The 26,879-nt window shown below is 40.2% G+C and overlaps 2 protein-coding genes across 9 annotated transcripts in view; both read left to right on the top strand.

Annotated features, from left to right (window-relative positions):
• Nucleotides 1-330: 330 nt before the first annotated feature.
• On the top strand, nucleotides 331-18,391 carry Tap42 (immunoglobulin binding protein Tap42). Its single transcript, XM_053794214.2, has 6 exons — nucleotides 331-487; nucleotides 4,997-5,353; nucleotides 6,724-6,896; nucleotides 7,170-7,286; nucleotides 7,451-7,564; nucleotides 17,820-18,391. The coding sequence occupies exons 1-6, from the start codon at nucleotides 362-364 to the stop codon at nucleotides 18,028-18,030; spliced, it is 1,098 nt and encodes a 365-aa protein (XP_053650189.2). The 5' UTR covers nucleotides 331-361; the 3' UTR covers nucleotides 18,031-18,391.
• A 1,376-nt stretch (nucleotides 18,392-19,767) lies between these two features.
• The window catches only part of LOC138854378 (uncharacterized), a 17,618-nt gene continuing 10,506 nt past the window's right edge, over nucleotides 19,768-26,879 (top strand). The window contains exons 1-4 of one of the 8 annotated variants that reach the window (XM_070097201.1): nucleotides 20,000-20,170; nucleotides 23,769-23,994; nucleotides 24,077-24,114; nucleotides 24,155-24,580. In XM_070097201.1, the coding sequence (XP_069953302.1) occupies nucleotides 24,578-24,580 (3 nt within the window). In that variant the 5' untranslated portion in view covers nucleotides 20,000-20,170; nucleotides 23,769-23,994; nucleotides 24,077-24,114; nucleotides 24,155-24,577. The other 7 variants (XM_070097200.1, XM_070097199.1, XM_070097196.1 and 4 more) reach the window with 7 other exon arrangements.

Genomic DNA, 26,879 nt, shown 5'->3' with positions numbered 1-26,879 from the left:
GATATTCCTGACAAACATTACCATGGCATATACACCCAACTATTATATTCCTCTGTACAGCCATGTAATTAGTCAAAATGAACATCTTAATCTTCAGTTGTTATCTGTTTACAATAATGTTTTTACCACTGAATATATCATTGCTTAGTTAATCTTAAGTTAATTTTAAGCCTGCCCATAATGTTCTGCATACAAGGGGCTTTGGCATGTTGCACTGTAATAACTGTATTCCTTTGTACTTCACTGTATCATGTTCAAATTAATAAATAAATAAATAAACTAAGTTAAATTATTATTATAATCAAAAAGAAGCGCTAAGCCACAAGGGCTATACAGAGACTAAGTTAAAGCAAGAAGCATCATGATGTTAGTGGCGAGGATGGCGGGGCAGGAGGAGGTGACGCTGGCTGCTCTCTTCGACACATGCCTCAAACTACGTGAAGAAGTTGAAAATTCTACCCTACCCACCAACTCTGATAAACTACAGGTGTGTTGGGGCATCTCTAGGCCCAGGCTGAACACGTCTGTTGACTACAAGTATCCACACAATGTTCCAAAATGGCAATATATTTAGTTATTCTAGGCTTATTATCCACAATATTTGATGTTTTGTGTAGGGTTGACATGTGTGACCTCGACATAGCAGAGACTCCCATGTTATATAGAGGGGAATTTTTACCTCTAATAAATGTTCATTGATAGTGAAAAACAGTTTAATAATTAATTGGTTCCTTGTCGGCAGTCAGACATTTATGTCTTGGGTACTCCAGGTTATTTATTCTCCGTCATGAACAGTTATTTCTTGGGCAAATTGTTGCTTTGGGGAGGAATTAAGGGAAATAATAATGGGTTGAGGCCTAGTTAATCGCAGCGACGTTAACCAAGATGCAACTGACGGAAAAACCGATGGTGGAGTAAGGTTAAGTTATGTCATGTTATTTTAGGTTGGGTTTTGTTAAGTTTGGTTGTTTCTTACTGTTTGCCCACAGCACTGTATGGCCCTTGTGAGTTTAGTGCTTAGTTATGATTGTAATAATAATTTCCATTTGCCCAACATAATTTTCTTGATGTACAATATAAGCTAGGGATATGCCAGAGCCAGTATCAAGACTATACTGATGTTACCGATATTGGTATCGGCTTACATTTGGTGTCAATATTAGTATCGGATAATTTTGGTTGTATTGGTGAATATTGGCTAATTTTGATGGTATCGGTAAATTTTGGTATAATCCCATCCATAATTTAAACTATATTTTATTGCTTAATTCTGCTGAGGAGTAGCATTCTACACTTCTCTATTATGATAGTGACACAGTGGGTTGCTGCTTCACTATTATTTTAGTGATAGTGTATTAGTATTGAACTCTCAAACCAAGGGATTGAAATTATCCTCACCTTTCATCGATCAGACCTAATTACCTCCCATTTCCTAGGCATTTACCCTTACAGGTTTAGTGTTTCCCCAAGAATATATTGAAATTTGTCAACTCAATGTGTCAGCTTACAAATAGGCTGAGACTGTAACTTAAGACCACCTATTGACATTAAGTGGCTCCAGTGAATAGTAGTTATGAATAAAATTTTACACAGTAGTACAAAGAATTTAGTAGTATGTATTAAATACAATTTTGTATTATCCTAAATTACATTTACTCTGCATGTTGATATGCAAATAATTCCAGGTAATAAAGTCTGACTACATATATGATCCTGTTACGGTGACCCGTGGCATGGTAGGCAAAGCTCTCATTTGATATGTTGAGTGTCTGTGGTTCGATTCCCTGTAAGGGTGGAAACATTGGGCATGCTTCCTTACACTTGCTGTCCTGTTTGCCTAGCTGCAAGTAGGCACCTGGGTGTTAGTCATCTGGTGTGGGTTGCATCCTGGGGAACAAGATTGAGGACCCCAATGGAAATAAGACACAGTCCTTCTTGGGTTATCCTGGGTGGCTAACCCTCCGGGGTTAAAAATATGAGCAAAATCTTCTCTCATATCTTATTTCAGAATAAAAAAAAAATGCAGTATCCAAAGCTGGTAAGTTTTAACCTTTAATTGAAAAGGGGGGGAAAATACTCTCATGATGCTAATGAAAGGCTCTTGATAAAAGGATCTGGAGTGCCCCTCATACTTTGGATCAAACCTGACAACATAAGAATGAAGGAACACTGCAGTAGTCCTATTGGTCCATGCTAGATAGTTCCAGTTGACCCCCAACCACACCCACTCATAACCTGTCTAACCTATATTTAAAGTTCTCGCCCCAGTAATGTTAATTGGGAGTTTAATAAACTCATTTTCCCCTACCATCCCCTTTAAGATATCCTAAGACACTACTCTGATGTACCACTTATTTGATGTGGAGAACCTATCCTTGCATCCTAATGTGATAATCCTTAATTTTTTTATGAGGTGAACTGATAAGCCAGCAGAAGCCCTCAGTCATATGACCAAAAGCTCCAGTTAGTGGGCCATCATATGAGTAATATCTTAAACACTTGTCTTATTCTCTAAATACAGTATCACCATGACACCCATTCAACATGTACTGGATGACCATAAAGGTTTAACACTTCATGAATATAATAGTTGGTAAATTGGCCCCTCAGTGGAGGTGCCTGGATGCTGTTGAGGGGTTTTTAACCCAAGGAATTGAAACTATCCTTAACTTCATTGAATTGAACATGATTACCCATTCGTCATTCACTTTGTTCTTGAAAAGTTTAATACATCCCCTTAAAATAATACAGTAATAATAATAGTAATGATGGTCGGGTGATATTTCACAGTACCATGAGAACTACAGTGGCTCATGGATCAAGTGATGGCACCTTTGACTCGCATCTAAAGGACTTTGGGTTCAGTCCCAGATAATGAAAATAAGCATGTTTCCTTGCACCTGTTGCCTCTGATCATCTAACAGTAGTCTAGGTCTACATCCTGGGGAAGAGGGACAAAGGTCCCCATTGGAAATAATCCCTGCCACACTGATTAACTTTGTTACTAGCTCTCCAGGTTAATAATCTGAATAAAATCTTTGGTGACTTTTTTTTACAGTAAAACGGCTGCTTAACCTAAGCACATGGAAATCCCTCATGCTAGACTTTGTTGAGTTGTCCTAGGTTAAAATGTACATATTGTGTCAACATGTGCATACACCTATGTTCACTCACTTCAATTACCACCTTTCTATGTTCATGTAGCATATCACTTTTCCCTATCCCCCTGGGAAGTTCCAGCTGTTCGAGTCTGTTCTTTCTCTCTCCCTTGCTCGAAAGCCCAACTGTCTACGGTCGCTTCCCGCTCTCTTTTTCTTGACCACTTTCACTCTCATTCTCATGCCATTGCTGTATACACAGATGGCTCTAAGTCTTCTGATGGCTTAGAATTCGCAGCAGTGTTTCCGGACAGCGTCGTACGAGGGCATTTACTATCTAAGGTTAGTATTTTTACTGCTGAATTGTATGCCATCCTTGCAGCACTTATCCGTATTGCATCTATGCCTGTGTCATCATTTGTGGTTGTCTCAGACTCCCTTAGTGCTTTACAGGCTATACAGAAATTTGATACACCTCACCCCTTAGTCCTCCGTATCCAACTTTGGCTACGCCACATCTTTACCAAGCATAAAGATATTGTTTTTTGTTGAGTCCCTGGTCATGTTGACGTACAGGGCAATGAACAGGCAGACACTGCTGCGCGGTCAGCAGTACATGACCTACCAGTTTCATATAGAGGTATTCCATTTACGGACTATTTTGCTGCAATATCTTCCCACCTTCACACCCGTTGGCAACACCGTTGGTCTACTATGCTCGGCAACAAACTTCAATCTATTAAACCAAGTATAGGTTACTGGCCGTCTTCTTATCACCAGTGTCGAGGTTGGGAGACTACTCTCTCCCGTCTTTGCATTGGCCATACTCGTCTTGCTCGTGGATATTTCATGGAGAGGCGCCCTGCTCCTCTGTGAGAATTGCCAAGCTCCATTATCAGTCAGCCACATTCTGTTGGACTGCCCACTTTATCAACGAGCACGCAGAATTTACCTCCGTCGTCGTCTTCGCTCCGCTGCTCTCTCTTTACCTTCCCTTCTCGCTGATGGACCCACCTTTCATCCAGACTCTCTCATTGACTTTTTGACAACAACTGACTGACTTCACAAATTCTGATACCTTCAGCCCTTTCTACCTCAACCTCTTGCTACCCTCTACCCCCGTACTATCCCCTGCCCCGCTGTTTTCTGTAACCTACTGATCATCCCTCCTTCCTTCTTCCATCCAATACCTTCGCTTCCTTCCCTACCCTGCAGCGCTGTATAGCCCTTGAGGCTTAGCGCTTCTTTTTGATTATAATAATAATAATAATAATAATATGTTCACTCAACTTTTCAACAAATATAGACTACAGTGTAAAATAATTTGCATATTTCCTTAATAAAATTAGCCTGAAAATATTTTTTTTTTATTTATCCCAAGTTAAAGATGACAGTGACTAGCTTATTAATCCTGGAGAGTCACATAATATTCCAGGTAACTTAAGAAAGCCAAGAATTATGGTTTGCACCCTTTAGGTAATATCCTCTAAGATATGACCTACAGTAGCCAACTAATTCCTTGGTGTCTGTCTACTACCATAGTAGGTAAAAGGGCAGTAATTGTAAGATTTGCTTGTGCATTTTGCCCTGTTTGGGACTTGAACCTTGAATCTTTGCATTTGTAAATCTATAAATTTATCCTGACTAAATTTACTCTTCATTTTTACTGTTATAAACATATTGTATGTTATATACAGTCTACCTTTGGCTTTGCTTCTTTCCTCTGAATTTTTTATATGCTGTATATTGTCACTCCCCTTTGATATTATTAATAGTTTACTTTTTTGCTTCTTACCTATCACTTTATGTACATGTCTTATTTATCATAGAACTTGAGTGTTGATTTTTTTATGAAATATTTGGAACAAAGATAAGCATAACGAAGTTTTTTCTTACAGGTCAAGATTAAGGAAGGCATAGATGAACTGATAAAGACAACCGTGTTGGTATCAGAACTTGGGGTCTTTAGCAGTAATGAAACACTCGATGAACTTCCCACATCCTCAATAAAGTTCCTCTTGCTGCCAGTTCTCCTCGGCTACTTTTCTGAAAAGCGTACAGACATTGACCGACTGGAAGTTTTACGAATAGCAAATGTTTATTATAAGGACTTCATAATGCGCTGCAAGCAGTATGAGCTCACAGATGCTTCACTACCTGAGGATCAGATCGAGGAAGCCGACCATAATGATGCACTGCCAGAAGAGAAAATAGTTCATAAAGCTTCTACAAAAAGAGGAATGCCAACACCTAAGGTATGAGAGTGTCAGGCACTGCTTTCAGCCAGAGGTTTTTGAGACTTGCTGTAAGGAATGACGTAGCAGGTGCAGTGACATCCCGGCCCTAGTTAGGAAGAATAAGATAGGGAAAGAATGAATCTAAAGAGCTGTACAGTTTACAAATAAACCACACTAACTGTATACAAGCTAATCTTAACAAGATTTCTAAATTATTATTTTGTAATACTATACTTGATCCTCTATTTAGGCTATATACACAAATAACCCGCACATAAAAGACAGAAGCTTACGACGACGTTTCGGTCCGACTTGGACCATTGACAAAGTCACACTAACAGGGGAGGAGCAGGACGGCTATATATAGGCAGGAAGAGGTGGAGGTAGTAGTAGTGGTAGTAGTAGTAGTAGTAGTAGTAGTAGTACAAGAATTGTATATAATACTACTACTACCACTACTACTACCTCCACCTCTTCCTGCCTATATATAGCCGTCCTGCTCCTCCCCTGTTAGTGTGACTTTGTCAATGGTCCAAGTCGGACCGAAACGTCGTCGTAAGCTTCTGTCTTTTATGTGCGGGTTATTTGTGTATCGTTCCAGTCACGGTATTGTGCCTTTTTGTTATTTATTTAGGCTATATGTTTTGGCTCCTCACTCCCTCAAAAATATTCCTGGTTATCATTGTTAATATGTATAATGTTGCATTTATTTGCTATAAAAATATTTAGGCAGTCATTTTACTAATGTTTCTCAGTTTAAACAAGCAGTAAGTGGAACACTTGTGTAATAAAAAGAATAGTTTGTTAGATTCGTTTGGAAATTTTTGCAAGGCCTTGCAAAAAAAAAAATTAGTTGCAACAGAATGTCATTAACCCCTAAACTGTCCAAACGTAGATCTACATTTTTTCAACATTTGAAAGAATGTAAAAAAACGTAGACCTTTTTTTTTTTTTTTTTTTTTTTTTTTTTTTTTAAATTTTAAAATGTGTAAAAAAAAAACTTTGATCTACATTTCTTTTTATATTTGAAAATATGCAAAAAAAAACGTAGATCTACTTTTGGAGCACTATGCATATGAACATAGATCTGTTTGGACAGTTTAAGGGTTAAATATAGGTTTTTTCCCCAATTTTAGTTTCCACATTTTGAATTACATTTATGCTGAAAATATTTTGGGATAATTTTTGTGCTGTCTGAAAACCATGTAGGAAACAATGAGATAATCTCACTTATTCTGAATATATAATTAAAATATTCCTTGCATTGTATTCTAACTTAGTAATAAGCTTATCTGTACAATTTAATAGTAGTCATAAGAGCATTAACTTCTAGAGATGCAAAAGATGCTGTTTTTCCCTCAGGTAACCTGAAATTATCTTTGTGGTAGGAACTCGAAGTAATGGCAAGACAGCGGGAAGAAAAACTTCGAAGATATAAAGAGAAGAAAGCTGTTGCAGATCGACTTGCTGAGCTTAAGAAAGCCCTTGATAACCCTGGTCATGATGAGGATACTTTAAGAAACTACTATATCACTATGGTTAAGAAATTTGTTCATGAAAGGTAAAAAAAAATAGTCTTTAAGGGCTTATGTACTCTTTTAAATTTAAGGTGTTGACTTTGAGTGCTTTAGTTTTATAAATAGTAACTTAATAGGTTAAGAATCAGCTTTAAAAATTAACCACTTGAATTAGTACATTTCAACTGAATTGGATAAATAAGTATATCTTTTGCTAGACTTTTTAAAACTAGACTTGTTTTAATTCAATATTTTTTGTTCTACTATTTTTTTTTATCTCCAAAAGTAAGAAAATTATCTCCCTTTTTTTTCTCCAGTTTAGATGAATTGCAGAGTGTGATAATGGAGCACAAGATGTTGTCAGAGATGGAAGTCATGAAGAAGAAGGGAATGCTTCCAAGCTCAGAAGTAGCCACCAAAACAACTCCTTTCAAGTTTGTAATCTTTCCTTCTCTTTTTCAGAGTTTATGTATTTAAGCAGTGGAAGACTTTTTGATTTCTGCTTCATTGATATTCTTTCATCTGTGTTATAACAATTTCAAACACTTGTTCGTTAGTATCACATAGGTTTAGTACTAACTGATATCTTTTTATGCAGGCCAATCCTAATCACCAGGGATGCAATAAATAAGAATGTGTTTGGAATGGGGTACCCAAGTCATCCATCCATGTCAGTGGCTGAGTTTTACGACCAAAGAGTTAAAGACGGCTGGTAGGTGACACTAATTCTAAAGATGTGCTTTTGTCTATGTACATTTTCATAAAGTGGGACTTGAGTCTTGAAGGTGGGAATTACAGTGGAGATGTTACAATTCAGAGGATCATTTGACTTGTGTTGTCTTCATTTCTGGCAAGACAGTTATTGGAAAAGTGGTGATTTTTTTTTTTAATAATTCTACCTCGGTGGACAATGGCTGGTGTGCTAAAAAAATCATTTGCATGTAGCTGTGTTGTCTTAATTCATTATATCGGGAAAACTTTAAGGGCTCCATAGTACTTAAAAGTGCTCCATCAGTTGTCTGGTGAAAATTATACATCAAGGCATTCTCAAGGAATTGGAGTTTTCAGAGTTTAGATATTGAATTAGAGTGCATCTGAACCCATGAGTTTTACAGCATGTTCTTAGAGGTCTTGTGACTAGAATTTGTGAATACAGGAGGGCACTGATTTATCGCGCATTGCTTTACGGCGATTCGCTAATATGGACATTTCAAATTATACCTAAAAATTCGTTTATACAGCTCCTGATCACTATTACATCATCTGTGCACCACCTATTCACTATTTTTACATCTTCTCTGATGTCTGTCTGTCCTTATTATGTCTGGAAACTTTCCAAAGTTTCAAGTGTTTTAATTTTTTTTTTTTAACACTGGCCATTTCCCACCAAGGCAGGGTGACCCAAAAAGAAAGAAAAAAACCTCAAAACAAAGAAAAAAACGTTCATCATCATTCAACACTTTCACTGTCACTCATACATAATCACTGTCTTTACAGAGGCGCTCAGATACGACAGTTTAGACATCCCTCCAAACTGCCAATATCCTAAACCCCTCCTTTAAAGTGCAGGCATTGTACTTCTCACTTCCAGGACTCAAGTCCAGCTAACCGCTTTCCCTGAATCACTTCACAAAATATTACCCAACTCCACTCCTATCCAACATGCTCACACATGCCTGCTGTATGTCCAAGCCCCATGCACACACAACCTCTTTTACCCCCTCCCTCCATCCTTTCCTAAGATGACCCTACCCCTCCAGAAATTTGCTGTTTGGTAATAGGAAAGTCATTGAGTACATTTTGAACAAAAATTCTATAATTTTCAGTTATTGGGTTATCTTAAAGATAAAAAAAAAAATGGGCACTGAAATTTGTTTTGAATTAATAAAACTATTTGTTCATCGTATTATGTAATTGTTTGAGTTCCATGAACACGTGCAGTATTGCCTTCTCTTGGATCCTATTTTAGCAGCCTATCCGTTTGTAAAGAAATACTTTTAGTGATCTTTCTGCACTGTTTATTTTATTAGTTTATCTATTTTCTCATTCTCTTCATGTCTTATAAGTTGCTTTCTTACCCTGTTGACAAAAAAATGCATTTTCAGTGTTCGTAGGCTACTTGTAATTTAAATTTCTTATTGCTGGGAGACATTTTGTACCATAGCTTTTGGATTTCTTCTGTTTTATTTACATTTTATGTAAAATCAGTATTACTGCTTCATCTTTATATGTGCAGTGATAAACTTTTATTGATGATTGCTCCCCGATCCATTAATTCCTAAAATGTGCAGTTATTATCAGAACACAACAGTTTAGAAGCATATACAGTGGACCCCCGCATACCGTACGCATCGCATACCGTTCAATCCGCATACCGCTCGCTTTTATCGCAAAAATTTTGCCTCGCATACCGCCCAAAAACCCGCTCACCGCTCTTCGTCCGAGATGCGTCCAATGTGCGCCCTTAGCCAGCCTCACATGTGCCGCCGGTGGCATTGTTTACCAGCCAGCCTCCGCGGTAACATCCAAGCATACAATCGGAACATTTCGTATTATTACAGTGTTTTTGGTGATTTTTTCTGGAAAAGTGACCATGGGCCCCAAGAAAGCTTCTAGTGCCAACCCTACAGCAATAAGGGTGAGAATTACTATAGAGATGAAGAAAAAGATCATTGATAAGTATGAAAGTGGAGTGCGTGTCTCCGAGCTGGCCAGGTTGTATAATAAACCCCAATCAACCATCGCTACTATTGGTGGTACAGCTGCTGCTGCTGTTGTACCACCGTCAGCTGCTGCTGCTGTAGCATCGTCTGCTGCTGCTGTAGCATCGTCTGCTGCTGCTGTAGCATCGTCTGCTGCTGCTGTAGCACTGTCAGCTGCTGCTGCTGTTGTACCACCGTCAGCTGCTGCTGCTGTAGTACTGTCTGCTGCTGCTGTAGTACCGTCTGCTGCTGCTGTAGCATCGTCTGCTGCTGCTGTATCACTGTCAGCTGCTGCTGCTGTAGCACCGTTGTTGGTGTGGCTTATTGAGAATACCAAGAAACAATTAACCCCAGAGGATTTGCCACCCAGGATAACCCAAAAAAGTCAGTGTCATCGAAGACTGTCTAACTTATTTCCATTGGGGTCCTTAATCTTGTCTCCCAGGATGCAACCCACACCAGTCGACTAACACCCAGGTGAACAGGGAAAAATGCCTGGAACTAGTGCTCATATTGGTGAATTTAAAGCCAGCAAAGGTTGGTTTGAGAGATTTAAGAATCGTAGTGGCATACACAGTGTGATAAGGCCTGTTCTGGAAGAAAATGCCAAACAGGACCTACAGTACTCAGGAGGAAAAGGCACTCCCAGGACACAGTGTCTCATCAGTCATTGCTGCATCTTCAATAAAGGTAAGTGTCATTTATTCTTCATTTAGTAGAGTAGTACATGCACAATATATATTGTGCATGTACTACTCTACTATTGTGCATGTATCCTTCTCTTTGTGTGTAGGAAAATGTATATTTCATGTGGTAAAAAATTTTTTTTATACTTTTGGGTGTCTTGCACAGATTAATTTGATTTCCATTATTTCTTTTGGGGAAAATTCATTCGCATACCGATCATTTTGCATAACAATCAGCCCTCTTGCACGGATTAAAGTCGCTATGCGGGGGTCCACTGTACGTATAAAGATACACAACATACCCCTCCAAACTGCTAGTATCCCGAAACCCCTCCTTTAGAGTGCAGGTGTTGTACTTCCCGTTTCCAGGACTCAAGTCCGGCTATATAAAAATAACCGGTTTCCCTGAATCCCTTCACTAAATATTACCCTGCTCACACTCCAACAGATCGTCAGGTCCCAAATACCATTCGTCTCCATTCACTCCTATCGAACACGCTCATGCATGCCTGCTGGAAGTCCAAGCCCCTCGCCCACAAAACCTCCCTTGCCCCTTCCTTCCAACCTTTTCGAGGACGACCCATACCCCGCCTTCCTTCCCCAACAGATTTAACCCTTTGAGGGTTTTCGTCGTACTAGTACGTCTTACGCGTAGGGGTTTTTGACGTACTAGTACTCATAAATTCTAGCGGCCTCAAATCTAGTGGGAGAAAACTGGTAGGCCTTCATATGAAAGAATGGGTCTATGTGGTCAGTGTGCACAGTCTAAAAAAAATCCTGCAGCACACAGTGCATAATGAGAAAAAAAAAACTTTTACCATTTTTTTTTAATAAATCAGCGACTTTGCAGTGTATTTTCGTATGGTATTTATTGTTGTATTCTAGTTTTCTTGGTCTCATTTTATAGAATGGAATACATATTACAGAAATTGAGATGATTTTGACTGGTTTTACAAAGAAAGGTGCCTTGAAATTGAGCTCAAAGTAGCAGAAATGTTCGATTTTTACCAAACTTCAAAAGTAAACAAATCATTACAAGCGTGCAATACACGTCAACTGGTGAGTCTAATATTCTTTCACAAGTGCACCAATAATATTTATACCATTTTTTACACTAATGCAGTAGTCTGCATAACAGTAAATCTTATATTTTTTGTGAAAATAAAAATTCAAAGTGGAAAGCAAAAGAATATAAGAGGGGCCTTGAGACATGACTAATGACTAGAGGAAATGTCATTTTAGTGCCAGGAATGTCTTTCTTGTTTATTCTGGACCCTATTCGGGAATTGGCATCTTTTGAAATTTGTGTGAAATTGGCAAAATTGCTAAATTCTGACCACTGTACTGGATAGTAGAATTCCATAAATGAGTGGTTTCTTGCACCCATTCGATAGAAAAAATGGAGTTCTATCGAAATATTCATGTTTTTTGTCGACTAGTACAGTGAAATTGGCCGAAAATGGGGCTCAAAGTGGGCAAAATCGCCGATGCGTAAACATCGCCAAAGACCGCTAACTTTGCGAGAGCATAATTCCGTAAGTTTTCTATCAAATTTCAAACTTTTGGTGTCTTTATGATCGGGAAAAGATTCTCTATCTTTTCATAAGAGAAAATAATTTTTTTTTTTTTTTAAATTTGGCCGACCCTGAGAACGAGTTTCGGAGAGGGCCTGTCGACCCTCAAAGGGTTAAATGTTCTCCATGTCATTCCACTTTGATCCATTCTCTCTAAATGACCAAACCACCTCAACAACCACTCTTCAGCTCTGACAAATACTTTTATTAACTCCACACCTTCTCCTAATTTCCACACTCCGAATTTTCTGCATAATATTTACACCACACATTGCCCTTAGACAGGACATCTCCACTGCCTCCAACCACCTCCTCGCTGCTGCATTCACAACCCAAGCTTCACACCCATATAATAGTGTTGGTACTACTATACTTTCATACATTCCCTTCTTTGCCTCCATAGATAACATTTTTTGTCTCCACATATACCTCAGTGCACCACTCACCTTTTTTCCCTCATCAGTTCTGTGAGTAACCTCATCCTTCATAAATCCATCTGCTGACACGTCAACTCCCAAGTATCTGAAAACATTCACTTCTTCCATACTCCTCCTCCCCAATTCGATATCTAATTTTTCTTTATCTAAATCATTTGATACCCTCATCACCTTACTCTTTTCTATGTTCACTTTCAACTTTCTACCTTTACACACACTCCCAAACTCGTCCACTAACCTTTGCAATTTTTCTTTAGAATCTCCCATAAGCACAGTATCATCAGCAAAAAGTAACTATGTCAACTCCCATTTTGAATTTGATTCCCCATAATTTAATCCCACCCCTCTCCCGAACACCCTAGCATTTACTTCTTTTACTACCCCATTATTTATTTTATTATCACACCAGCCGATTCCCACCAAGGCAGGGTGGCCCGAAAAAGAAAAACTTTCACCATCATTCACTCCATCACTGTCTTGCCAGAAGGGTGCTTTACACTACAGTTTTTAAACTGCAACATTAACACCCCTCCTTCAGAGTGCAGGCACTGTACTTCCCATCTCCAGGACTCAAGTCCGGCCTGCCGGTTTCCCTGAATCCCTTCATAAATGTTACTTTGCTCACACTCCAACAGCACGTCAAGTATTAAAAACCATTTGTCTCCATTCACTCCTATCACTCCCATCTATAAATATATTAAACAATCATGGTGACATTACACATCCCTGTCTAAGACCTACTTTTACCGGGAAGTATTCTCCCTCTCTTCTACACACCCTAACCTGAGCCTCACTATCCTCATAAAAACTCTTTACAGCATTTAGTAACTTACCACCTATTCCATATACTTGCAACATCTGCCACATTGCTCCCCTATCCACTATCTTTTTTTTTTTTTTTCAACAAGTCAGTCGTCTCTCAGAAAGAAAATCCCCAAAAAGAAAATACTTTCATCATCATTCAACACTTTCAGCACTCACACATTATCACTGCTTTTGCAGAGGTGCTCAGAATACAACAGCTTAGAAGCATATACGTATAAAGATACTCAACATATCCCTCCAAACTGCCAATATCCCAAACCCCTCCTTTAAAGTGCAGGCAGTGTACTTCCCATTTCCAGGACTCAAGTCCGACTATATGAAAATAACCGGTTTCCCTGAATCCCTTCACTAAATATTACCCTGCTCACACTCGAACAGGTCGTCAGGTCCCAAGTATCATTCGTCTCCATTCACTCCTATCTAACACGCTCATGCACGCTTGCTGGAAGTCCAAGCCCCTCGCCCACAAAACCTCCTTTACCCCCTCTTTCCAACCCTTTCGAGGACGACCCCTACCCCTCTTTCCTTCCCCTATAGATTTATATGCTTTCCATGTCATTCTACTTTGATCCATTCTCTCTAAATGACCAAACCACCTCGACAACCCCTCTTCTGCCTCTGACTAATGCTTTTATTAACTCAACACCTTCTCCTTATCCTCATATCAGACATAAACAGAGATATACACCACAGCACCGTATCATCCTTTGCGGATGATACTAGGATCTGCATGAGGCTGTCATCTGCTGAGGACGCGGTTAACCTCCAAGAAGATATAAACAAAGTTTTCCAGTGGGCAACGGTAAACAATATGATGTTCAATGAGGACAAATTCCAACTACTCCGTTATGGAAAACTGGAGGAGATAATAACTAGAACAGAGTATACTACTGACTCCGGCCATACAATAGAGCAGAAAAATAATGTAAGGGACCTGGGAGTAGTAATGTCTGAGGATCTCACTTTCAAGGATCACAACAGTGCCACGATCCCACGTGCAAAGAAAATGATAGGATGGATAATGAGAACTTTCAAAACGAGAGATGCCAAGCCCATGATGATCCTTTTCAAATCACTTGGTCTCTCTAGGCTGGAATACTGCTGTACATTAACATCTCCATTCAAAGCAGGTGAAATCGCAGATCTAGAGAGTGTACAGAGATCCTTTACTGCACGTATAAGTTCTGTCAAGCACCTTAACTACTGGGAACGCTTGGAAGCACTTGACTTGTACTCGTTGGAACGCAGGAGGGAGAGATATATCATAATCTACACTTGGAAAATCTTGGAAGGAATGGTCCCAAATCTGCACACAGAAATCACTCCCTACGAAAGTAAAAGACTGGGCAGGCGATGCAAAATGCCGCCAATAAAAAGTAGGGGCGCCATTGGTACACTAAGAGAAAACACCATAAGTGTCCGGGGCCCTAAACTGTTCAACAGCCTCCCATCAAGCATTAGGGGAATTGCCAATAAACCCCTGGCTGCCTTCAAGAGAGAGCTGGACAGATACCTAAAGTCAGTGCCGGATCAGCCGGGCTGTGGCTCGTACGTTGGACTGCATGCGGCCAGCAGTAACAGCCTAGTTGATCAGGCCCTGATCCATCGGGAGGCCTGGTCATGGACCGGGCCGCGGGGGCGTTGATCCCCGGAATAACCTCCAGGTAACCTCCTAATTTCCACACTCCGAATTTTCTGCATAATATTTACAACACACATTGCCCTTAGACAGGACATCTCCACTGCCTCCAACCGTCTCCTCGCTGCTGCATTTACCACCCAAGCTTCACATCCATATAAGAGTGTTGGTACTACTATACTTTCATACATTCCCTTCCTTGCCTCCATAGATAAGGTTTTTTGACTCCACATATACCTCAACGCACTACTCACCTTTTTTCCCTCATCAATTCTATGATTAACCTCATCCTTCATAAATCCATCCGCCAACACTTCAACTCCCAAGTATCTGAAAACATTCACTTCTTCCATACTCCTCCTCCCCAGTTTGATATCCAATTTTTCTTTATCTAAATCATTTGATACCCTCATCACCTTACTCTTTTCTATGTTCACTTTCAACTTTCTACCTTTACACACATTCTCAAACTCATCCACTAACCTTTGCAATTTTTCTTTAGAATCTCCCATAAGCACAGTATCATCAGCAAAAAGTAACTATGTCAATTCCCATTTTGAATTTGATTCCCCATTATTTAATCCCACCCCTCTCCCGAACACCCTAGCATTTACTTCTTTTACAACCCCATCTATAAATATATTAAACAACCATGGTAACATTACACATCCCTGTCTAAGACCTACTTTTACCGGGAAGTATTCTCCCTCTCTTCTACATACCCTAACCTGAGCCTCACTATCCTCATAAAAGCTCTTTACAGCATTTAGTAACTTACCACCTATTCCATATACTACTTGCAACATCTGCCACATTGCTCCTCTATCCACTCTATCATATGCCTTTTCTAAATCCATAAATGCAATAAAAACTTCCCTACCTTTATCTAAATACTGTTCACATATATGCTTCAATGTAAACACTTGATCTACACATCCCCTACCCACTCTGAAGCCTCCTTGCTCATCCGCAATTCTACATTCTGTCTTAACTCTAATTCTTTCAATTATAACCCTACCGTATACTTTTCCTGGTATACTCAGTAAACTTATTCCTCTATAATTTTTACAATCTCTTTTGTCCCCTTTCCCTTTATATAAAGGGACTATACATGCTCTGCCAATCCCTAGGTACCTCCCCCTCTTTCATACATTTATTAAACAAAAGTACCAACCACTCCAACACTATATCCCCCCCTGCTTTTAACATTTCTGTCATGATCCCATCAGTTCCAGCTGCTTTACCCCCTTTCATTCTACGTAATGCCTCACGTACCTCCACCACAATTACATTCTGCTTTTCTTCACTCCTAAAAGATTCTTTACCTCCCTGGCCAGTGCATGAAATTACCGCCTCCCTTTCTTCCTCAACATTTAAAAGTTCCTCAAAATATTCTCGCCATCTACCTAATGCCTCCCTCTCCCCATCTACTAACTCCCCTACTCTGTTTTTAACTGACAAATCCATACTTTCCCTAGGCTTTCTTAACTTGTTTAACTCACTCCAAAATTTTTTCTTATTTTCATTAAAATTTCTTGACAGTGCCTCTCCCACTCTTTCATCTGCTCTCCTTTTGCACTCTCTCACCACTCTCTTCACCTTTCTTTTACTCTCCATATACTCTGCTCTTCTTATAACACTTCTGATTTGTAAAAACCTCTCGTAAGTTACCTTTCTCTTTTATCACACCCTTTACTTCATCATTCCACCAATCACTCCTCTTTCCTCCTGCCCCCACCCTCCTATGACCACAAACTTCTGCCCCACATTCTAATACTGCATTTTTAAAACTATTCCAACCCTCTTCAACCCCCCCCCCCCTTCACTACTCATCTTTGCACTAGCCCACCTTTCTGCCAATAGTCGCTTATATCTCGCCCGAACTTCCTCCTCCCTTAGTTTATACACTTTCACCTTCCTCTTACTTGTTGTTGCCACCTTCCTCTTTTCCCATCCACCTCTTACTCTAACTGTAGCTACAACTAAATAATGATCCGATATATCAATTGCCCCTCTATAAACATGTACATCCTGGAGCCTACCCATCAACCTTTTATCCACCAATACATGATCTAACAAACTACTTTCATTACGTGCTACATCATACCTTGTATATTTATTTATCCTCTTTTTCATAAAATATGTATTACTTATTACCAAATTTCTTTCTACACATAGCTCAATTAAAGGCTCCTCATTTACATTTACCCCTGGCACCCCAAATTTACCTACTACTCCCTCCATAACATTTTTACCCACTTTAGCATTGAAATCCCCAACCACCATTACTCTCACACTTGATTCAAAACTCCCCACGCATTCACTCAACATTTCCCAGAATCTCTGTGTCTCCTCTACACTTCACTCTTCTCCAGGTGCATACACGCTTACTATAACCCACTTTTCACATCCAATCTTTATTTTACTCCACATAATCCTTGAATTTATACATTTGTAGTCTCTCTTTTCCTGCCATGGCTTATCCTTCAACATTATTGCTATCATATGCCTTTTCTAAATCCATAAATGCAATAAAAACTTCGCTACCTTTATCTAAATACTGTTCACATATATGCTTCCATGTAAACACTTGATCTACACATCCCCTACCCACTCTGAAACCTTGCGCATCCGCAATCCTACATTCTGTCTTGCCTCTAATTCTTTCAGTTATAACCCTTCCGTACACTTTTCCTGGTATACTCAGTAAACTTATTCCTCTATAATTTTTACAATCTCTCTTGTCCCCCTTCCCTTTATATAAAGGGACTATACATGCTCTCTGCCAATCTCTAGGTACCTTCCCCTCTTTCATACATTTATAAACAAAAATACCAACCTCTCCAACACGATATCCCCCCTGCTTTTAACATTTCTGTCATGATCCCGTCAGTTCCAGCTGCTTTACCCCCTTTCATTTTGTTTATGTAAATAAACATAGATCTATGTTTGGAGCGCTACGCATGCAAACGTAGATTGTTTGGACAGTTTAAGGGTTAATAGAGAAATGTCCATTATTATTTGGAAATTAAGTGCATGTTCTAATTATTGTAGGCAAATTAAACTGTTCGTTTGCTCGGTAATTTATTATTAAATTATTTCAGGTTTCCCGATCCCAGTAAACGTCTGAACTGTCTTCAGGATCAGGCTGAACTTGGCCCAGAAGTGGCAAAAGAGGCCGAGGAACATGAAGAGGAGGAAAAGGAAAAGGCCGAAGAACAAGATGATCCTGAGAAGCTTGCTCAAGACAGGAAGTGGGACGAGTGGCGGGACACACACAGAAGAGGATGGGGAAATACCTATAACAGAAGCTGAGAACAGCTGATCTTAGTACATGTACTGGATGTCTTTCAGCAAGTGGAGCCCCAGTGCTTGTTCTCTCAGTTGGTAGTATCAATAGTTAAACAGGAATTGCAGTCTAAAAAATAAGAGCTGCTTTTGCTATTATTTTTTTTTCAAATTGTTGCATTATTTCAATCTAATGGATTATAAAAGTGGATCATTTGGTATATTTGATTCGAATTAAGTTTAATTTTTTTGAAAAATGTTTTTATTTTTGTCAAAATTCTTGGTAGTTACTGTATTTCTGTTAGACTGATCAAAGCACTGTAGGGTTTAATGCCTTGGTTGTCAAATCTTTAATTTTAAACACTTTAAATAAAATTGAACATGAGAATACATTTTAATATCCAGTACTTATTGTGAATTAACAGCTGAATTGAATAAATATGGCTAAGAGAGATGAAGGAAAACTATTTTTCTTGAATATATTGCTGAAAACCCACTTTTGAGTACAGTAGCTGAAGAGAATTTAAATTATTTTCCATCAAGGGGAAACTCCACAGCACACTTCTTGCAAGCCAGCAATTCAGTGATTTTTTTTTTCCATCTTGGGTCACCCTGCCTTGGCAGATGACCAATGAGGTTAAAAAAAATACTTGTAGTATACTTTGTTCAATGGTAGTATTTCAACCAGTTTGACCTCCACTGCATATGAGCTCAACATCATTGCAAAACTCCATATCGGTGTTCTCACTGATTTGGTTACTTGTCAGACTACACTAGTAAAAATTGGTTTGTTGTACATCCCATTGTTTCGTTGTCCACAGGTGAAACGTCATAGTAATGTTCTCTGCAACTGTCCTTTTTTGTCAATATCTGTTTATTTGTCTACCATGACTTCTTTGGGTTTAGTGCTCTCCCAAAATAATACGTAATAATAATCCTGGACCTCGTCCAGGATTTTGTCATGTATACACCTGCTCCCTTGTATGTAGTTTGACCCCACTATTTACCCAGCTCCTGGTGAAGGGCTTTTGATCCAAAGAATTGGAGCTACCCTCTACTTGTATTGAATCTCACTTTCTCCTATTTCCCAAGGCACTGTATGATTCTTACAGGCTTAGTGCTTTTCCCTGAAATACACACCTAGTGAATTCCAAGCACCCATTGAGGCAAGTGTCTTGATGCTGCTGATGGGATCTTGATCCAAAGAATTTCAGCTGACCTTTTCCTGAACTTGATTGCCTCCCAGTCCTTCAAACCCTGTGGATTTAGTGTTTCCCCATTGGGGAAATACTAAACTTCGCTAGATCCTCATGTAATTGATACGTTTTAAACCCAAATATATATATAAAATCCAATGTTCTTTCTTGGATCAACCTTGAGTGCTTCCCTTTCCTTAGCAGTTATGACTTGCGAGTTTAGTGCATCATCTTGATTAAAATACATGGAAATGCATATACCTGAAGTGTGCAGAAAGAAACAAGACATTAGCATAAGTCTTGGCTGTTGCCTCACACTAGTGGCATATGCAAGGTAAGAGATTACATGCAAAAAATAGTGTATGTAGTAGCTGCACCTCATATCTAGGGTGGTACCTAGATGGTATACTTGTAGGGCATTTCGGGAGTCAACACCCCTGCAGCCAGGTCCATGAGCAGGCCTGCATGACTCCTAAGGATTTAGTGCTTCCCACAAACATAATGATTAGCAACTGTGGCTGCAATCACGAGTTATCACTGAGATAAGATATGATGGTGGGACTGTGAACCCGAATGCCAGTTGCCAGTTGCTTGTCTCGATTCACTAGTTCTCTTAGAATATTACTATGTAGCAATCCTCTATTCATTTTTATAAATGGGGTGTAAAACCTAGCTCAGAGGAGGCCAGTATATGCTCACTCCACACCTATTCTGTCAAGAGATTGAAGCTCTCATACTCTGAACTTCAAAGAAGTGTCTGTGAATGTCAGATTGTTATACCTTCTGCCTTCATAAGTGTCTTTATCAGCAGACAGTTTCCTGAGGAACACATTGCCATCATCAGGCCTCTGGATAGTCAACACTACCATTAATACTCTGCATAGTTCTTTTTAGTAGTACCTAGTTATTTGCCACATCTGCCTCAAATGATGTATTTTGTGGCAACTAACAAGGATACATGTATATGTAAGGTATGGCATGTTATATGTCATATTACAAGTACGTACTCGTCTAATTGTACTCGCCTAATTGTGGTTGCAGGGGTCGAATCATTGTTCCTGGCCCCGCCACTTCACTGGTCCCTAAATGCTTATGTATGTCAGTATTTTCAGAAACATACGGGTTTACCTAGTCACAAAATAACACACTTTGGAAAGGAGACTTTAGACTACATTTTGGTTCTTTATTATAATCACAGCTGTTACTTTATAATGGTCCAGGAAAGACCATAATGGTCCAGGAAGGACCATAATGGTCCAGGAAGGACCATAATGGTCCAAGACGGACCATATGTTTCAGTAAGGGCCATAATGATCCAGGACGGACCACAAAGGTCCAAAACGATTGAAAACTCGTCCAATTTTCATGTTGAAAGTGCACTTTTGTTTTGAATTGTCCCTGCCACGGTACTGTAACTTATTCAGTTTGCTCACTAACGCCAAATTCCAGGTGTTTACAGTGAAACATAAGTGAACAGTATTTAGATAAGGCTAAAGAGGTCTTTGTGGCATTTATGGATTTGGAAAAGGCATATGACAGGGTGGATAGGGGGGCAATGTGGCAGATGTTGCAGGTGTATGGTGTAGGAGGTAGGTTACTGAAAGCAGTGAAGAGTTTTTACGAGGATAGTGAGGCTCAAGTTAGAGTATGTAGGAAAGAGGGAAATTATTTCCCAGTAAAAGTAGGCCTTAGACAAGGAAGTGTGATGTCACCGTGGTTGTTTAATATATTTATAGATGGGGTTGTAAGAGAAGTAAATGCAAGGGTCTTGGCAAGAGGCGTGGAGTTAAAAGATAAAGAATCACACATAAAGTGGGAGTTGTCACAGTTGCTCTTTGCTGATGACACTGTGCTCTTGGGAGATTCTGAAGAGAAGTTGCAGAGACTGGTGGATGAATTTGGTAGGGTGTGCAAAAGAAGAAAATTAAAAGTGAATACAGGAAAGAGTAAAGTTATGAGGATAACAAAAAGATTAGGTGATGAAAGATTGGATATCAGATTGGAGGGAGAGAGTATGGAGGAGGTGAATGTATTCAGATATTTGGGAGTGGACGTATCAGCGGATGGGTCTATGAAAGATGAGGTGAATCATAGAATTGATGAGGGGAAAAGGTTGAGTGGTGCACTTAGGAGTCTGTGGAGACAAAGAACTTTGTCCTTGGAGGCAAAGAGGGGAATGTATGAGAGTATAGTTTTACCAACGCTCTTATATGGGTGTGAAGCATGGGTGATGAATGTTGCAGCGAGGAGAAGGCTGGAGGCAGTGGAGATGTCATGTCTGAGGGCAATGTGTGGTGTGAATATAATGCAGAGAATTCGTAGTTTGGAAGTTAGGAGGAGGTGCGGGATAAACAAAACTGTTGTCCAGAGGGCTGAGGAAGGGTTGTTGAGGTGGTTTGGACATGTAGAGAGAATGGAGCAAAACAGAGTGACTTCAAGAGTGTATCAGTCTGTAGTGGAAGGAAGGCGGGGTAGGGGTCGGCCTAGGAATGGTTGGAGGGAGGGGGTAAAGGAGGTTTTGTGTGCGAGGGGCTTGGACTTCCAGCAGGCATGCGTGAGCGTGTTTGATGGGAGTGAATGGAGACAAATGGTTTTTAATACTTGACGTGCTGTTGGAGTGTGAGCAAAGTAACATTTATGAAGGGGTTCAGGGAAACCGGCAGGCCGGACTTGAGTCCTGGAGATGGGAAGTACAGTGCCTGCACTCTGAAGGAGGGGTGTTAATGTTGCAGTTTAAAAACTGTAGTGTAAAGCACCCTTCTGGCAAGACAGTGATGGAGTGAATGATGGTGAAAGTTTTTCTTTTTCGGGCCACCCTGCCTTGGTGGGAATCGGCCAGTGTGATAATAAAAAAAAAATTGATAATCACCAAGTTTTTTAATGATAAAATAAATATTATGGGTTAGAGGTGTTTACCTGGAGAGAGTTCCAGGGGTCAACGCCCCTGCTACCCAGTCTGTGACCAGGCCTCATGGTGGATCAGGGCCTGATCAACCAGGCTGTTACTGCTGGCTGCACGCAATCCAAAGTACGAACAACAGCCCGGCTGGTCATTTACCGACTTTAGGTGCTTGTCCAGTGCCTGCTTGAAGACAGCCAGGGGTCTATTGTTAATCTCCCTTATGTATGTTCGAAGGCAGTTGAACGGTCTTGGGCCCCTGACACTTATTGTGTTGTCTTTTAACGTGCTAATGGCACCCCTGCTTTTCATTGGGGGGATGTTGCATCGTCTGCAGAGTCTTTTGCTTTCGTAGGGAGTGATTTTTGTGTGCAAGTTTGGTACTAGTCCCTCTAGGATTTTCTAGGTGTATATAATCATGTATCTCTCCCGCCTGCATTCCAGGGAGTACAGGTTTAGGAACTTCAAGCACTCCCAGTAATTGAGGTGTTTTATCTCAGTTATGCGTGCTGTGAAGGTTCTCTGTACATTTTCTAGGTCAGCAATTTCACCTGCCTTGAAAGGTGCTGTTAGTGTGCAGCAATATTCCAGCCTAGATAGAACAAGCGCCTTGAAGAGTGTCATCATGGGCTTGGCATCCCTAGTTTTGAAGGTTCTCATTATCCATCCTGTTATTTTTCTAGCAGATGCGATTGATACAATGTTATGGTCCTTGAAGGTTAGATCCTCCGACATGATCACTCCCAGGTCTTTGATGTTAGTTTTTCACTCTATTGTGTGGTTGGAATTTGTTTTATACTCTGATGAAGTTTTAATTTCCTCACGTTTAACATATCGGAGTAATTGAAATTTCTCATCATTGAACTTCATATTGTTTTCTGCAGCCCACTGAAAGATTTGGTTGATGTCTGCCTGGAACCTTGCAGTATCTTCAATGGAAGACACTGTCATGCAGATTCCGGTGTCATCTGCAAAGGAAGACATGGCACTGTGGCTTATATCCCTGTCTATGTCTGATATGAGGATGAGGAACAAGATGGGAGCGAGTACTGTGCCTTGTGGAACAGAGCTTTTCACCATAGCTGCCTCAGACTTTACTCTGTTGACTACTACTCTTTGTGTTCTATTTGTCAGGAAATTATTGATCCATATACCAACTTTTCCCGTTATTCCTTTAGCACTCATTTTGTGCGCTATTACGCCATGGTCACACTTGTCGAAGGCTTTTGCAAAGTCTGTGTATATTACATCTGCATTCTTTTTGTCTTCTAGTCTATCCAGGACCTTGTAGTGTATACTTAAAAACTATCGAGTACCATAATGCTGCAAAGCACTTAGTAATTAATCTATGAGTATATTTTGTTTCCTAAAATATAAATTAAAGTAAGCTGTGTATATACAGTACTTTGGAAGTTCAATATATAGCTGCTGTAGTTACTGAAAAAGTTCTTACAAATAGGTAAGTCCATTCAAATTAGGGGAAGGCAAGAGTGTTTTCATGTTAGTAAAAGGCTCTTGATGCAAGGAATTGAGCTACCTTTGCCTTCATTAGATTAAATCTGATTGACCACCCATTCCCAGGCACTGTATAACCCTTGGGGGTTTAGTGCTCTCCAGTGATTATAATAATAAAATTTACAATAATAAAACTTAACATTTCTTTTTCATAGTGAATTGAGCCAATGCAGCAGGTTCTGTGCACTGTGATTATCCACGGCTCCTGCAGCAGCAGGTTCTGTGCACTGTGATTATCCACGGCTCCTGCAGCAGCAGGTTCTGTGCACTGTGATTATCCACGGCTCCTGCAGCAGCAGGTTCTGTGCACTGTGATTATCCACGGCTCCTGCAGCAGCAGGTTCTGTGCACTGTGATTATCCACGGCTCCTGCAGCAGCAGGTTCTGTGCACTGTGATTATCCATGGCTCCTGCAGCAGCACGTTCTGTGCACTGTGATTATCCACGGCTCCTGCAGCAGCAGGTTCTGTGCACTGACCATCCATGCTCCTGCAGCAGCAGGTTCTGGGCACCGTGACCATCCATGCTCCTGCAGCAGCAGGTTCTGTGCACTGTGATCATCCACGCTCCTGCAGCAGCAGGTTCTGTGCACTGACCATCCACGCTCCTGCAGCAGCAGGTTCTGGGTACTGTGACCATCCACGGCTCCTGCAGCAGCAGGTTCTGGGCACTGACCATCCACGGCTCCTGCAGCAGCAGGTTCTGGGCACTGTGACCATCCACGGCTCCTGCAGCAGCAGGTTCTGGGCACTGTGACCATCCACGGCTCCTGCAGCAGCAGGTTCTGGGCACTGTGACCATCCACGGCTCCTGCAGCAGCAGGTTCTGGGCACTGACCATCCACGGCTCCTGCAGCAGCAGGTTCTGGGCACTGTGACCATCCACGGCTCCTGCAGCAGTAGGTTCTGGACACTGAGTATCCACTGCCCCTGCAGTCAACACCAATACCCATTAATGACTTAAAATGGTAAGTATTTTTTCAGCAGTCTGAGGATTATTATTCCTAAGTTTGTGTTATTGGCAATATTAATGTCTGCAAGTTTTACCTCACTATGTATTATGGTGATAGATTCATTAATTGTGTGTAAATGCTTATAAGTACATGATACAACTGATATCAATCTAGCTGACATTGTTGACATACTGTATAAAAAGTCCCTAATTATGCAGAGCATTTTGGGGAACTTAAATTGATATTGTCCCCCAGGATGCAACCCACAACAGTTAGGTAACACACAGGTACCTACTTACTGCTAGGTGAACAGGGACAGCAGGTGTAAGGAAACATGTCCGTTTCCACTCATGCCAGGAATTGAACCATGGATACTCAGTGTGTGAGGCGAGTGCATTGCCAAAAAAGCCACGAGAGAGATAATTCAGAGTAAAAATTTGAATGTGATACTAATTTTGGCAACAAAATAAATTAATGTTAGGTTAATTTGGGATCACTCACAGACTCGCACTTTTCTCTCTGGAAGGGAAACAATTAATTACATTTTTGCAAAGTTTTAATATTACCTAGATTGCCAATTTTTTAAATTTGCACATAAACCAATCTAGCAAATTAACCATGCTAAAATTAACATAATATAAATTATCTTATTTGATATAACCTATCTAAAAAATTATGTGACACGTTAACTTAAAAATTGGATACACAGTTATGCTTAAAAAGTTATTTAACTATTATCCTTGGAGTGGATACTTCAGATGACTTGATGTATTTTTTTATCTTTTTATTAACAAGTCGGCCATCTCCCACCGAAGCAGGGTGACCCAAAAAGAAAATACTTTCATCGTCATTCAACACTTTCACCTCACTCACACATAATCACTGTTTTTGCAGAGGTGCTCAGAATACAACAGTTTAGAAGCATATATGTATAAAGATATGCAACATATCCCTCCAAACTGCCAATATCCCAAACCCCTCCTTTAAAGTGCAGGCATTGTACTTCCCATTTCCAGGACTCAAGTCTGGCTATATAAAAATAACCGGTTTCCCTGAATCCCTTTGCTAAATATTACCCTGCTCACACTCCAACAGCTCGTCAGATCCCAAATACCATTCGTCTCCATTCACTCCTATCTAACATGCTCATGCGTGCTTGCTGGAAGTCCAAGCCCCTCGCCCACAAAACCTCCTTTACCCCTTCCCTCCAACCTTTTTGAGAATGACCCCTACCCCGCCTTCCTTCCCCTACAGATTTATATGCTCTCCATGTCATTCTACTTTGATCCATTCTCTCTAAATGACCAAACCACCTCAACAACCCATCTTCAGCCCTCTGACTAATACTTTTATTAACTCCACATCTCCTAATTTCCACACTCTGAATTTTCTGCATAATATTTACACCACACATTGCCCTTAGACAGGACATCTCCACTGCCCCCAACCGTCTCCTCGCTGCAGCATTTACAACCCAAGCTTCACACCCATATAAGAGTGTTGGTACCACTATACTTTCATACATTCCCTTCTTTGCCTCCATAGATAACGTTTTTTGTCTCCACATATACCTCAATGCACCACTCACCTTTTTTCGTTCATCAATTCTATGATTAACCTCATCGTTCATAAACCCATCCGCTGACACATTAACTCCCAAATATCTGAAGGCATTCACTTATTCCATACTCCTCCTCTCCAATTTGATATCCAATTTTTCTTTATCTAGATCATTTGATACCCTCATCACATAAGAACATAAGAAAGGAGGAACACTGCAGGAGGCCTGCTGGCCCATACTAGGCAGGTCCTTTACAATTCATCCCACTAACAAAACATTTGCCCAACCCAATTTTCAATGCCACCCAAGAAATAAGCTCTGATGTGAAAGTCCCACTCAAATCCAACCCCTCCCACTCATGTACTTATCCAACCTAGATTTGAAACTACCCAAAGTCCCAGCCTCAATAACCCAACTAGGTAGACTGTTCCACTTACTCTTTTCTATGTATATATGTATATATACCAGTATACTAGGAAAAGTGTACAGTAGGGTTATTATTGAAAGGATGAGAGGTACGACAGAGACTAGGATTGCAGATGAGCAAGGAGATTTTAGAGTGCATAGGGGATGTGTAGATCAAGTGTTTACATTGAAGCATATATGTGAACAGTATTTAGATAAAGGTAGGGAAGTTTTCATTGCATTTATGGATTTAGAAAAGGCATATTATGATAGAGTGGATAGAGGAGCAATGTGGCAGATTGTAATAAAGTTGTGGTAGATGTTGAAAGTACAGTGGACCCCCGCTTT

The sequence above is a fragment of the Cherax quadricarinatus genome, chromosome 56 (genome assembly GCF_038502225.1).
Source record: "Cherax quadricarinatus isolate ZL_2023a chromosome 56, ASM3850222v1, whole genome shotgun sequence".
Classification (NCBI taxonomy): domain Eukaryota; kingdom Metazoa; phylum Arthropoda; class Malacostraca; order Decapoda; family Parastacidae; genus Cherax; species Cherax quadricarinatus.
This window is presented reverse-complemented; position numbering and strand designations above follow the sequence as displayed.